Source organism: Lithobates pipiens, unplaced genomic scaffold (assembly GCF_037356315.1).
Source record: "Lithobates pipiens isolate NorthernLeopardFrog02 unplaced genomic scaffold, aLitPip1_a1.2 Scaffold_23, whole genome shotgun sequence".
Taxonomy (NCBI): domain Eukaryota; kingdom Metazoa; phylum Chordata; class Amphibia; order Anura; family Ranidae; genus Lithobates; species Lithobates pipiens.
In genome coordinates, this window is record NW_027507785.1 from 19186189 (window position 1) to 19198831 (window position 12643).

Genomic DNA, 12643 nt, shown 5'->3' on the forward strand with positions numbered 1-12643 from the left:
CCCGATGTGAACAGGTGCTTAAAGAGGAACTGCAGTCTGCTCACACAATTTGGTATGATTAGAATACAATTGGAGACCCTTATTGGGTACTGATGAGGCTGCGCTCATGGGCACTGATGAGGCTGCATTGATGGGTACTGATGATGCATTGATGGGCTGCGCTGATGAGGCTGCATTGATGGGCACTGGTGATGTTGCATTGATGGGCACTGATGAGGCTACGCTGATGGGCACTGGTGATGCGGCATTGATGGACACTGGTGAGGCTGCACTGATGGGCACTAATGAGGCTGCTTTGATGGACACTGATGACGCTGCACTTGGTACCCACTTTTAATGTACAGAGAGGAAGCGGTGGGGCTCTAAGGGGAAAAGGTTGAGCCTAAATAGGAAAGGGTGTGGTTTAGATGACAGGGCGGGTCTTAAACAGGAAGGGCATTGACCAGAAGAGGTAGGTCATATTTAAATTAGGGGGTGCACAAGTTTAGTCAGACCTAGGGCAGCACAAAACCTAAATATACCACTGCTGACACCAATGCTGGGGGCTACTATTGCAGAAACTGGCACCAATGCTTGGGATCATTGCAGAAACTGGCACCAATGCTGGGGATCATTGCAGAAACTGGCACCAATGCTGGGGATCATTGCAGAAACTGGCACCAATGCTGGGGATCATTGCAGAAACTGGCACCAATGCTGGCGGTTATTATTGCAGAAACTGGCACCAATGCTGGGGATCATTGCAGAAACTGGCACCAATGCTGGTGGTTATTATTGCAGAATCTGACACCAATGCTGGGGATCATTGCAGAAATTGCCACCAATGTTGGGGATCACTGCAGAAAGTGGCACCAATACTGGCGGTTATTGCAGAAACTGGCACCAATAATGAGGGTTTTTATTTCAGAAACTGACACCAATGCTGGAAGTTATTGCAGAAACTTGGGGGTGGTTGTTTCCTAGGAGAGTTCTATTTTTTTTTTTTCATATCATATTTTTATTTAAATTTGCTAGTTGCTTTATAGTTGCTAACGGCACTACTATTGCCATTATATGCAGTGTTATATGGGGGAAAAAAAAAATTGTGGGGTGGGTGACACCATGTTTTACTGCACCAGGTGAAGCCAACCCTAGTGACACCACTGGCTCCAGTCCCATTCCCCTAGTGCTCTGGTGCTGGACAGGGAGTAGGAGTAATGATAGTGATAAGCTCACATCTCCCTCTTCCAGAAGTTCAGGCAGGTGGGTGGCCAGATGGGTGGGAGGTTTAGGCAGGCGGGTGGGCGGTTCAGACAGGCAGGCGGGTGGGCGGTTCAGACAGGCAGGCAGGCGAGCAGGCAGGCTGGATCTCAGAAGCTGGCCCATTCCCCATCCTACCCACACAACAAGCATCTAAAACTGCCAGAAGAAGTAGGTGGAGGAGATCCAGTCCTAAAGCTGGAGGGGGGGCAAAATCTGCTCTCAGCACCCCTTCTCCACTCGCTTATTTCCACTCTCCTAATGTGAGCAGTCGAGTGGGAATTTTGAGGGCTGTCTATAGGATCCTATACATTTATTATTTGTTGTGTGGTGGAATAGGTCTTCAGTGCTGGGTTCAATTTGTCTATTGTCTTTTTAAATATAGCAATCGCATTATGCAGAAAATATTTTATAGATGCTCTATTGCTCATTTAGGGAGACCTGCGGATGTGGTTACACCAGAGAAGCCCATTCCCGTGACACCTTGGATCCTAATAGGCCACCTGAAACCAGTTGGGACCCTCAGAAACATGTCGAAGAATTCCCTAGTGACGCACATGGGGACATGACATTTACAGGAACCACCAGGACCCGGGCCAAGGTAAGCTTGTTGGGTGGTAAAGCACATTACTGTATGCAGTAGAAGACTAGACCGCTGTTGGTCACTTTTTTTCTCATGGTTAGGTTTAAACATCTTTCTGTATTAGTGACTTTAGGCTCTGTTTCTCAACAGTATGTGCGGGCGTCCTGCGACACTCATCCCAGCAAATTGTTTGAGTTGATGACAGAGAAGTGGGAGCTTTGTGTACCAAGTCTCCTTATATCTGTGACAGGGGGAGCCAAAAACTTCAACATCAGTCCAAGGCTGAAGACTCAGTTTAGTCGAGGCCTTGTGAAGGCTGCACAAAATACAGGTAAGGGGACCTTCTACAATGACCAGCCTTCCGTGTCACTGTCACTGCTATCCTCACTTGTAATGCTTGGCAGAAACACTTTAATGATCATGATTTGCAGTGGCTATTGAGGAAAGTAGAGAATATATTAAGGCAATGTTTAACTTTGCTGGATAAAATGGCCACAAGCAAAGCTAAGACTTGAGGCTTAAAGTAGACCTTTCAGTAACTTTTCAAGTCTATACGAATACATTTCTGACATTTCACAATATACCGCAATAGTGTCCTCTTATCAGAAACACTCTATTTGTTATTAAATGCAAGGTTCATTGTTCAGAAACAAAGGATGCACTTCTTATGAAAATCCCTAAAAATATGTCCATTATGTTTGTAGCACTTACCCCCGAAGGAGCGGCTGAATTTTGATTCGGGCCTGCACTCTGCTAATGAACCCCCCTGAAATGACTCAGTCCCCTTGACACAGCTATGGTGCAATACAATACAGTACAATATCATGTAATGCAATATACCTGTGTTGTATCCCCAGGACTCACTGGCTCCACCTGGTTGAGAAAAAACACCACACAACTGGACACTTAACCAGAAATATATTTTTACTGCAAGTATATTAAAACAGGTGGTTACAGAGATTGCACTGTCATCCCAATGTAGGATGTCAGTACAATATATATCAACACATCAACAAATACAATATGAAAGATATATATATAAATATATATATATATATATATATATATATATATATATTCTATGTATTTAAACCTGGGAACTCCTACTACTTTAAAAGTTATACGTGAGGCCTCACTAAAAGTATTTTCTCCCATATCTTCTTTCTTCTCTAGCTAGAAATGACTCCTCTGATATCTGTAATCCAAAAGGTAGGTGAAAGTTAGCTTAAGGTGCTCCAGGTATAACTCCAAGAACTATTTTACTAATGCTTGAGTAGTTAAAGTAGATAGGCCTCAAGCCTGCTCAGTGTCTGATGCTCTGCTCCTCCGTGGGACTACAGATCTCAGCGAGGCCTGTATGTGAGTCTAACTGCATGTGAAAGGTAACAACTGTGGGTCTTTGACCCACTCACCAACTGGATCAGAACTCCGTGTAGTGGATTTGGTCCAGTGACTGCAGCTTGCTTCTCTGTCAACTGAGCCAGTCACTCTGTTCCGTTCCGCTGGATGGACCCCACTCATATTCCTCATCATTTTCTTCCACCTGTACTAATTGTGCCCCAACCTTCTCTTTCCTTCGTAATGGTCCCTGTGGTGAGCCGAGCCTCTTTATCCTTCTTGTCTAGGACAGCCTCTTCTTCTTTCACCAGCCGGAGCAATTCTGAGTAAGAAGGGGCCTCTTCGGTGCCTTTCAGGAGCAGTCAAAGAGCAATGGGGTGATTTGGCCTAGCTCCTTGTAGAGCCCAGTCCAGCCTGGTTTCCAGCTTGCTTCTCTGTCAACTGGGCCAGTCGCTCCGTTCCGTTCTGCTGGATGGACCCGGTGCTCGGATGAGTGTCTCTGGATCTTCAATCCGGTCACTGTTTTTAGGCACCATCAGGTCACTTGTGCAAACAAGCTGGGTTGTGATCTGTGATGGCTGTGGGCCTCTTGTAACAGGAGGCTTCAGCACAGATCCTCACAGGCTGGCCGCGAGATCCCAAGAGACCTAAAATGGCCGCTCATGTGTCCTACCCAGCATGCACTGCTAGAAAAAGTGTTCATGGATAGGTCACCAAGCCTCCTAGGTAAAAAGGGTCAACCTTCTAAACAAAACAAAAGTCACTTCCTGTATTGTGTTCAATGGTTGAAAACAAAAGTTATCCCAGTGCACTTTCTGTATTTGACCGCTAGATGGCACCAAATACTAAGCTATACCAATGCCCATAGGTAGGGATGAGCTGAACACCCCTCGGTTCGGTTCGCACCAGTTCGAACAGACCGAAGATTTTAATGACGATTAAAGTGATAAAAAAAAGTGAAATATTTCTTTAAATATTGTGCCTGGAGGGTTTCTATAGTATGCCCGTGAAGTGGCACGTGTTTCCTGTGTTTAGAATAGTCCCTGCACAAAATGACATTTAACAGAAAAAAAGTCATTTAAAACTGCTTGCGGTTTTAATGTAATATCTGGTTCCGGCAATATGGATGAAAATCATTGAGAAAAATGGCATAGGTACCCCCCTGCCCATTACCAGCCCCTTTGGGTATGGTACAGATATTAAGGGGAACCCTGTACCCATATTAAAAAAAGGAAAGGAGTGGGGGCACCCAGGCCCTATATACCCAGAACAGGAGTATACAGGCGGTGCAAACAAGACAGGGACTGTGTAGGTTTGTTGTGTTAAGTAGAATCTGTTTGTAATTTTGAACTGGTACATTTTTAAAGTGTTTGCAAGTAGGAGATGTTTGTAAGTTGGATGTTTAAAAGTAGGGGCCTGCCCTATATGCTTTGCAGAAATGTGGGCCTAAGGTGTTGGTGTTGCTCGAAGTGACTCTTGCTGGAGCACCCTGCTGTGAATGATTATATCAAGACTCAAGACACATTTGGTGGTTGTGGTGGTGGTGCTGGTGCCACAACATTATAAGTCCTCACAGTTACTCTCAGGAACGAGCCCTGCTGTGAAATATTATATCAATAATTGTAATTACATGCCCCTGGCTGACAAATTGGGCCTCAGGCACTGCTTGCTGGTGCCACAACAATGCAACCTCTCCCAGATACTCTAGTTGGAGTGCAGGAATGAGCCCTGCTGCAAAGCATTGCATCAAAAATTGTATTACATGCCCCTGTTAAACAGGGGCTGAAAAATTGGGCCTATACACTGCAACCTCTACCATATACTCTAGTTGGATTGCAGGAATGAGCCCTGTTGCAAAGTAACTCCTGCAGATGGCTGTATTAGAGAACACCAGCAATAAAGGGTAGATACAGATGTATATTGTGCTGTGCTGGAGGCACACAACACCCACTAACTCCTGCAGATGCCTTTATTATAGAACAACAGCAATTAAAGGGTAGATACAGGTGTATACTGTGCTTTGCTGGAGGCACACAACACCCACTACTCCTGCAGATGGCTCTATTCGAGAACAGCAATAAAGGGTAGATACAGGTGTATACTGCACTGGAGGCACACAACACCAACTAACTCCTGCAGATGGCTGCATTAGAGAACACCAGCAATAAAGGGTAATAACTTCTGCAGATGTCTTTATTATAGAACACCAGCAATTTAAAGGTAGATATCATTGTATATTGTGCTGTGCTGGAGGCACACAAAACCCACTAACTCCTGCAGATGGCTCAATTAGAGAACAGTAATATAGGTAGATACAGGTGTATACTGTGCTGGAAGCACACAACACCCACTAACTCCTGCATATGGCTCAGTTAGAGAACAGCAATATAGGTAGATACAGGTGTATACTGTGCTGGAAGCACACAACACCCACTAACTCCTGCAGAAGGCTCAATTAGAGAACAGTAATATAGGTAGATACAGGTGTATACTGTGCTGGAAGCACACAACACCCACTAACTCCTGCATATGGCTCAGTTAGAGAACAGCAATATAGGTAGATACAGGTGTATACTGTGCTGGAAGCACACAACACCCACTAACTCCTGCAGATGGCTCAATTAGAGAACAGTAATATAGGTAGATACAGGTGTATACTGTGCTGGAAGCACACAACACCCACTAACTCCTGCAGATGGCTCAATTAGAGAACAGCAATATAGGTAGATACAGGTGTATACTGCGCTGGAAGCACACAACACCCACTAACTCCTGCAGACACCGGAACACTACACAAGGCCGCCGTGCTGGTGGCCTTATATAGTGTGGGGCTTGTACTAAACAGCTTGAGCTATAATTGACCACAGGCATCCTGCCTGTGGCCAATCATGGCTCTCCTCACTGCCGGCGCTGTGTTTGGCCAAGCATGCGGGGTCACAGTGCATGATTGGCCAATTATGAGCCAGCACTGCGATGGCATAGTGCATTGCAAGGCACAAACAGCCCATAACGTTCGGTATTCGCCGAACGTGCGAACAGCTGATGTTCGAGTCGGACATACGTTCGACTCAAACACAAAGCTCATCCTTACCCATAGGCTTTATAGTATAGCATGGAAACACACATTAATAGGGAAATATATGTCAGCGCTACATGTTCAAGCTCAATGTGGGAAATTTACTGAAACTGGAACACTCAAAATCTGGTGCAGCTGTGCATTGTAGCCAATCAGCTTCTAACTTTTACTTGTTCAACTAAGCTTTGACAATGGCACCGTCTGAATCAGTGTGACACTGACTTTGCGGCGCCGCACTAATTCCCAAAAGTACTACTTTTGGCGACTTTAGGGGGGCAGTTTGAATTTACATCTGTGCATGAACCCGCACAGATGTCTGTCAAATCGCCCCTGAAGTCAGACTGAAATTCCAGTTTGAAATCGTGCAAGTTAAGCTGAACTCGCACTATTTCAAACCGGCCCTCGGTGTGAACGTGGGTTTAAATCCAGAAGCTGGTTGGTTTCTTTGCAGAGATGCATAAAAATTTTGCACTCTTCAGTTTCATTAAACCCCCCTTATGAATAAAATGTTTGTGGACATCTGACCATTACTCCTATATGGACTTCCCAGACAACCAGTTCCCAAACCATGAGCAGTAAAATAGAGTCTCCCCCTTCCCTTCGTGCTGTTCTAATAGCCACCACCCTTCTAGGTAGGCTTTCCACAAGATTTTGGAGTGTGTCTATGGAAATCTGTGCCCATTCAGTTAAAAGAGCATTTTGTGAGATTGAATGAGAGGTAGCATTACTGATGTGGAATGAGATGACCTGTCTTATAATCGGCATTCCAGTTGATTCTAAAAGATGTTCAGTAGGCTTAAGGTCAGGGGTCTGAGCAGACCATTTGAGTTTCTCCACATCAAACCCATCAAACCATGTATTTATGGAGCTGGCTATGAACACAGCAGTATAGTCATGCTAGCACAGAAAAGGGCCTTTAACAGTGCTCCATGTTTCGGGAGGGGGTGGCAAACAAACCCTACAACCCCCCCCCCCCCACATGCCTGCTCGATTGCTCGCTAGCCCCGCACTCACCCCATCCAGGTCACGGGTGGCATCCCCAGCTTCTCCTCCCAGCCAACCCGATAGATTTTCCTCTCTGAAAATCTGGTCTTAGGACCCACCTCCTGTCCTGGTTGGCCAGGAGGAGAAGCAGAAAGACAATAATGGATGCTGATTCGCTAATGTCACAAGTGGATGGACTCAGGATGCAGTGCTCTGCGCTCAGAGCTTGCCCCTTTTTGAAGCCAATTAGAGCCTCAGGCTCTAATCATGTGCTTAAAAAAAAAAAGAAAAGCCTTGTAGAAATCTATGCGTCTGGTGCCCCGCAAGGAAATTAGTGGCCGGCACATAGAAATTAGGGAGTCCCTTATGGATCAGCTGCCGCTGGTCTTCACCAAACTGTTACCACAAGGTTGGAATAGCACAATTATCTAAAATATCCTTGTATGTTGCAGCATTAACAGTTCCCTTCACTGTAAACACCTGAACTCAACTGAACTGAACTTTTGGCCATACAGCTTAAGTAAGGAAGTGGGTGATAATATGGGTGGACACAGAGGTTTACAGCGCAGAGAGTGAGATGACCCCTGGCACTAGGAGTACTCTATTTTTCCTATAACTGATCTCTCCTCCTTCTCTTACATACAGGGGCCTGGATCCTCACCGGAGGGACTCATGCTGGGGTCATGAAGCACGTAGGTGAGGCCATACGAGATTTCAGTAGAGGCGAAGAAGAATCTGAGATTGTTCTGATAGGCATTGCAACCTGGGGCATCGTCCACAACAGCCAATCACTGATCAGTGAGGAGGTAAGTATACATATTCTACAGCATGTAGAATATTACTTTCATAGAAATACTGTGCTAGCTGATATTACCATGGGTTACAATTTAATAAGCTAAGCTCCGGAAGGAATGAAACGTGTTGCGGCTTGCAGCACCAGCTGGAACAGTTTGTGCATTGAGCTTTTGATTAGGTATACAAGGGGCTTCTCATGGAGAGGGCTTCCTTCATTTTCCTTTCATGTTCCATTCGGCCCCACATCCAATCAATATCCAAAGCCTGCCGCCTCAACCTCTGCAGCATCTCTAAAATACGCCCCTTCCCTTCCTAACCAATGACACCGCCAAGCTCCTAGTTCACTATCTGGTCATCTCTCACTTTGACTACTGAAACTCCCTCCTCATTGGATTAGCTTTACATAGGCTACCCCCCTCACCTTTCAGTCAACCATGAATGCTGATGCCAGACTCTTCCACCGCTCAGTGTCTGCCACCCCTCTCCGCCAATTCCTCCACTGGCTTCCGCTCACACAGTGAATTCATTTCAAAATACTAATCACGTTTCTGTTCATTTGGATCCGAAATACTGAAATTCGTTCACGAAATTTTGTATAAAACTCGTAAGCATAGAAATTCCCATAGGGTTTCCACCATCCCTGTGCTGAGTTCCCGTTTCTGAGTGTACACCTGAGTGCCCATTATGAGGGGTTCCCACCATCCCTGTGCTGTGCTGACTTCCTGGGGCTTTAACTTTAATTTTTTGTATTTCGTACAGAATTTGTATCCATAAAAATGAGTATTTCAGATTCGTACGAATGTACGAATTTTCAGAAATGTGTACAAATTTTTTTCAGGCTAAGAACATTTTCAGCAAGTATAGAAAACAATCCATAAAATTCAGTGGCGAGTTTGACACGTCACTGGCCCCGTCCCCTGGTATGGACTTAAAGGTCCCCCAAGGTCCATATAAGACCCTTATCCGAGCACGCAACCCCGCCGTTCAGGAAAGGGGGTGGGGACGAGTGAGCACCCCCCCTTCCTGAGCCGTACCAGGCCGCGTGCCCTCAACATGGGGGGGTGCTTTGGGGAAGGGGGGGCGTTGCGGCCCCCCACCCCAAAGCGCCTTGTCCCCATGTTGACGAGGACAAGGGCCTCTTCCCGACAACCCTGGCCGTTGGTTGTCGGGGTCTGCGGGCGGGGGGGCTTATCGGAATCTGGAAGCCCCCTTTAATAAGGGGGCCCCCAGATACCGGCCCCCCACCCTATGTGGATGAGTATGGGGTACAATGTACCCCTACCCATTCACCTGATGAAAAAATATGTAAAAAAAAAACACCACACAAGGGTTTAAAATAATTTATTGCACAGCTCCGGGGGTCTTCTTCCGTCTTGGGGGGTCTTCTCGCCGGACTCCTCTGCTATCTTCTGCTAGCTCTTTTACTAGCGGAAGAGCCCGGCTTTCTTCTTCGTCGCCACCCGGGGGTCTTCTTCTGATTTCGGGGGTCTTGTTCCCCGCTTCGGGGGTCTTGTCCCCCTCTTCGGTTCTTCTTGCCAGGCCTCCGCTTTCTTCTTCCAGCTCTTTTACTAGCAGTGGCCCGGTCTTCTGTTGCCGCCTCTTCTTCTGACTTCGGGGGGTCTTGTCCCCCTCTTCGGTTCTTCTTGCCGGGCCTCCGCTCATTCTTCCAGCTCTTTTACTAGTGGTGGCCTGGTCTTCTGTCGTCGTCACCATCGCCTTCTCTTTTATCTTTTCTTCTTCTTCCTTGAGATGTTGACTCGATGCTCTCTCTGGCCCCAATGACAGGGGCACGGTGTGCGGCGACTTATATAGGGACAATGGGCGGTATCACTGGGTGATGTCCCTGCCCCCTTATGATGTCACAGTCCACCGGAAAAGTCCTGTTGTGTGTGGGCAGGTACGCTCGTTCAGAAAGTCCGGTGGACTTTCCGGCGGTTTGTCAACCAGACTAAGTCCGGCGGATAGTCTGATCGTGTGTACGCGGCATAAGTATTATATACAAAATTTCAAAGTGGGTGCTGTCTATGGATGGTTACGTGACACCAGGACTTGGCATTTTTAATCTGTAGACTAGCACTCGCATTTCTTCCAAAGTGTCATGAGCTATATGTCAGACATTATTGTAGCAGAAGGTAATGTTATTTAACTCTTTTTCTCCCACAATATGGTAGTAGCAAGCGTGCTTTGTTTAGCTTGTAACTGACTTCAGGCTGTGCACTCTGGAACATGTCTGGAGGAGTATCCGAGCCTTGGCCCTCACTGAGAAGCCAACTATAATACCCAGTGATATCTGACAGCAGGAGGGGTCTTATAAAAAGGAAAGCCCGGGAAGTAGTCAGGGGAGTTGGGGAGCACACCAACCGGTGAGAGGAAGGGATATGAAGCACTGTGCTATGTTGTGCTTGCTGAGCTGCTCCTGTGCTGCAATTCGCTGGACATTCCTACATCTGGGAGCTAGGAGGGTGCACTGGGCACAGTTCTATGCATTATCAGCTGTTCTGGTGCTCACCCTGAGATGCTTGCTGCTGATCTAGACCGCCATAGCCCAGATCTGCTGAGGAGTCCCCAAGAAGGTCGCCATCTCACCAGCTGCCAGTATCGATGAACTATAGAAAAAGGGGGGGCACCTCCGGTCATCTAATCAGCCACCATCAGAGAACTGCAGAGAAATTAAGTAGTGAGAGGGTCACAGACCCACTGTTAAGTTGCATTAATTCACAAATAGATGACATTGATAGACCCCACTCCAGACATGTACGGAGCTGTATTGAAAAGGAAGCGCAGGACATACATGACAGGGTGCAAGGGAATTACTGGGCTAAAGGAAAAGCAGCGTGGGGGTGGTTTAAGATGCAGGCGTACTTACCCTATTGGTGGATGGTCACAAGGGGGGAGGAGTGTGCCAGGGTGGGGCAAGTCAGCAGTTGGGGGTCAGCAAGCGAGGAGAGACGTTCCCGCCCGCCCTCCCTAATAATGGATAGTGGTTGGGTTTGGAAGGGTTATCGTTACGAGGGTGGCGTTGGGTCCTTGGCGATTGCTATATATATATATATGAAAATATATATGTAGAAATGCATGGGTCAATTGAAAAAGGTTGGGACCCATGCCAGAGATGGAGTCATTGTGTTTGGGCTGGTGTCAGTCCAGATCAATGGCTAACATATGTTGGGGGTCTGTGGTCAGTTAGTGAGTCCTCGAGGCAAGTTTGGCGGCTGGGGACAGATGCTGACGAAGTGGGGATCACAGGCTCAAAATAATAAGGGGTCGTCAGGGACCAGCCAAAAAGCACTTAGGGTCTTTTGGGTAACTGGAAGTTGTTACAAGTTTTTTGTATTATTAAAATATTTAAAATAAAGTTTAATTTTTTATTGTTATTTAAATAAAGGCCGTTGAGGCCATTTTCATCCAAGCAGGTGTCCGGGTATTTATTTAAGATTAACAGTTAAGGTTTACATGTATTGTTGGGGAAGTAAGTTATCTGGCTACCCTAGTCATGCTGTTGAGTGAGCTGCTCATGCTGTATAGGCCAGGCACAACACAATCCAGTTATTTTATCTGATCCTCAACATGCTGATTTTGTGCATAATACCATCACATCTGACTACTGCAACCTTGCCCACCCTTCTCTAACTATTCGCATCTCAGACCTCCATATGCCTTGGGAGCCAGACTGCAAGTTTTAATGATGTGCCTGTGTTACACCCTTGCATCCTATGAGTGCATTCCTTGATTTTGATTATAATACTTAATAAATTGACACACTTAGATGGCTGCACCTTCTCCTTCTTCTCCCTATCTCCCGCTCCTGGCTGCTGCAACTGGGTCTTTATTTTTCTAAGTATTCATAGGCACCTAATGAGGTCCTTCCTTCCTTCACACCAGTCTACTAGATACATTACTGCAATGCTCAGTTCACTGACATAACTCCACTACCTAGCACGTATTATTCTTTAAGGGCATCAACATGGCCAGTAGAAGATCCACCAGAAAGCCTTACTCAAACCACTCTAACCCGAGGGCAGATTTGTGTCTAACTGTTGTTTTTTGCAAGCCTAATCCTCTCCGCTTTGTTTCAGAGCTCTCAAGTGGCATAGTTGACACCATTGTTACTCTTGTTTAGTCAGTTGGGGTGATTTATCTCATATGGAGAGCTACTGTTTATGCCTTTGGGGGTCACAGTATATGCTGGAGTCTGAAGTTTCTATAAGAGGACCTATGAAGTCAATTATTCAGTCATTATTGTGTTCATGCTGATTGACGTTCATTTGCCAATATATTCTGCTTTACCTTTATGATCTTAACCTGCCAATACAGTCTGATTATCTTTTCTATAGTTGTGAGTCCAATTCTTTCGTGCCTGTTTAGGTTTACAGAACGGTATACTGGTGGTGTCAGTGAGGGTGAGGCCTCACCTAAGGCTGGAACAGAGCAGAGAACCAAAATTACTAATGGCTCCTGCTGGGTAGTGCTACATTATTAATGTAGCGCTTACTCCAAAAGATGCCACTATTGTCTTGTGCGCCCCCCTTTCCAGAGCACCAGACTCTATGAACAACACCATGATCAGGATGGCCAGCTGATGTCTGCTACTCTGCCTCTCTGATGTGGTGGCAAAAATTCTGCTAACA

General features: G+C 46.2%; 1 protein-coding gene across 2 annotated transcripts in view; it reads left to right on the forward strand.

Moving 5' to 3' along the window:
* The window catches only part of LOC143927233 (transient receptor potential cation channel subfamily M member 2-like), a 228756-nt gene that overhangs the window by 57971 nt on the left and 158142 nt on the right, over positions 1–12643 (forward strand). For both annotated transcript variants that reach the window (XM_077451228.1, XM_077451229.1), the window contains exons 4-6: positions 1675–1840; positions 1973–2153; positions 7866–8026. In XM_077451228.1, coding sequence (XP_077307354.1) covers positions 1675–1840; positions 1973–2153; positions 7866–8026 — 508 coding nt within the window. The remainder of the gene's footprint in view (positions 1–1674; positions 1841–1972; positions 2154–7865; positions 8027–12643) is intronic.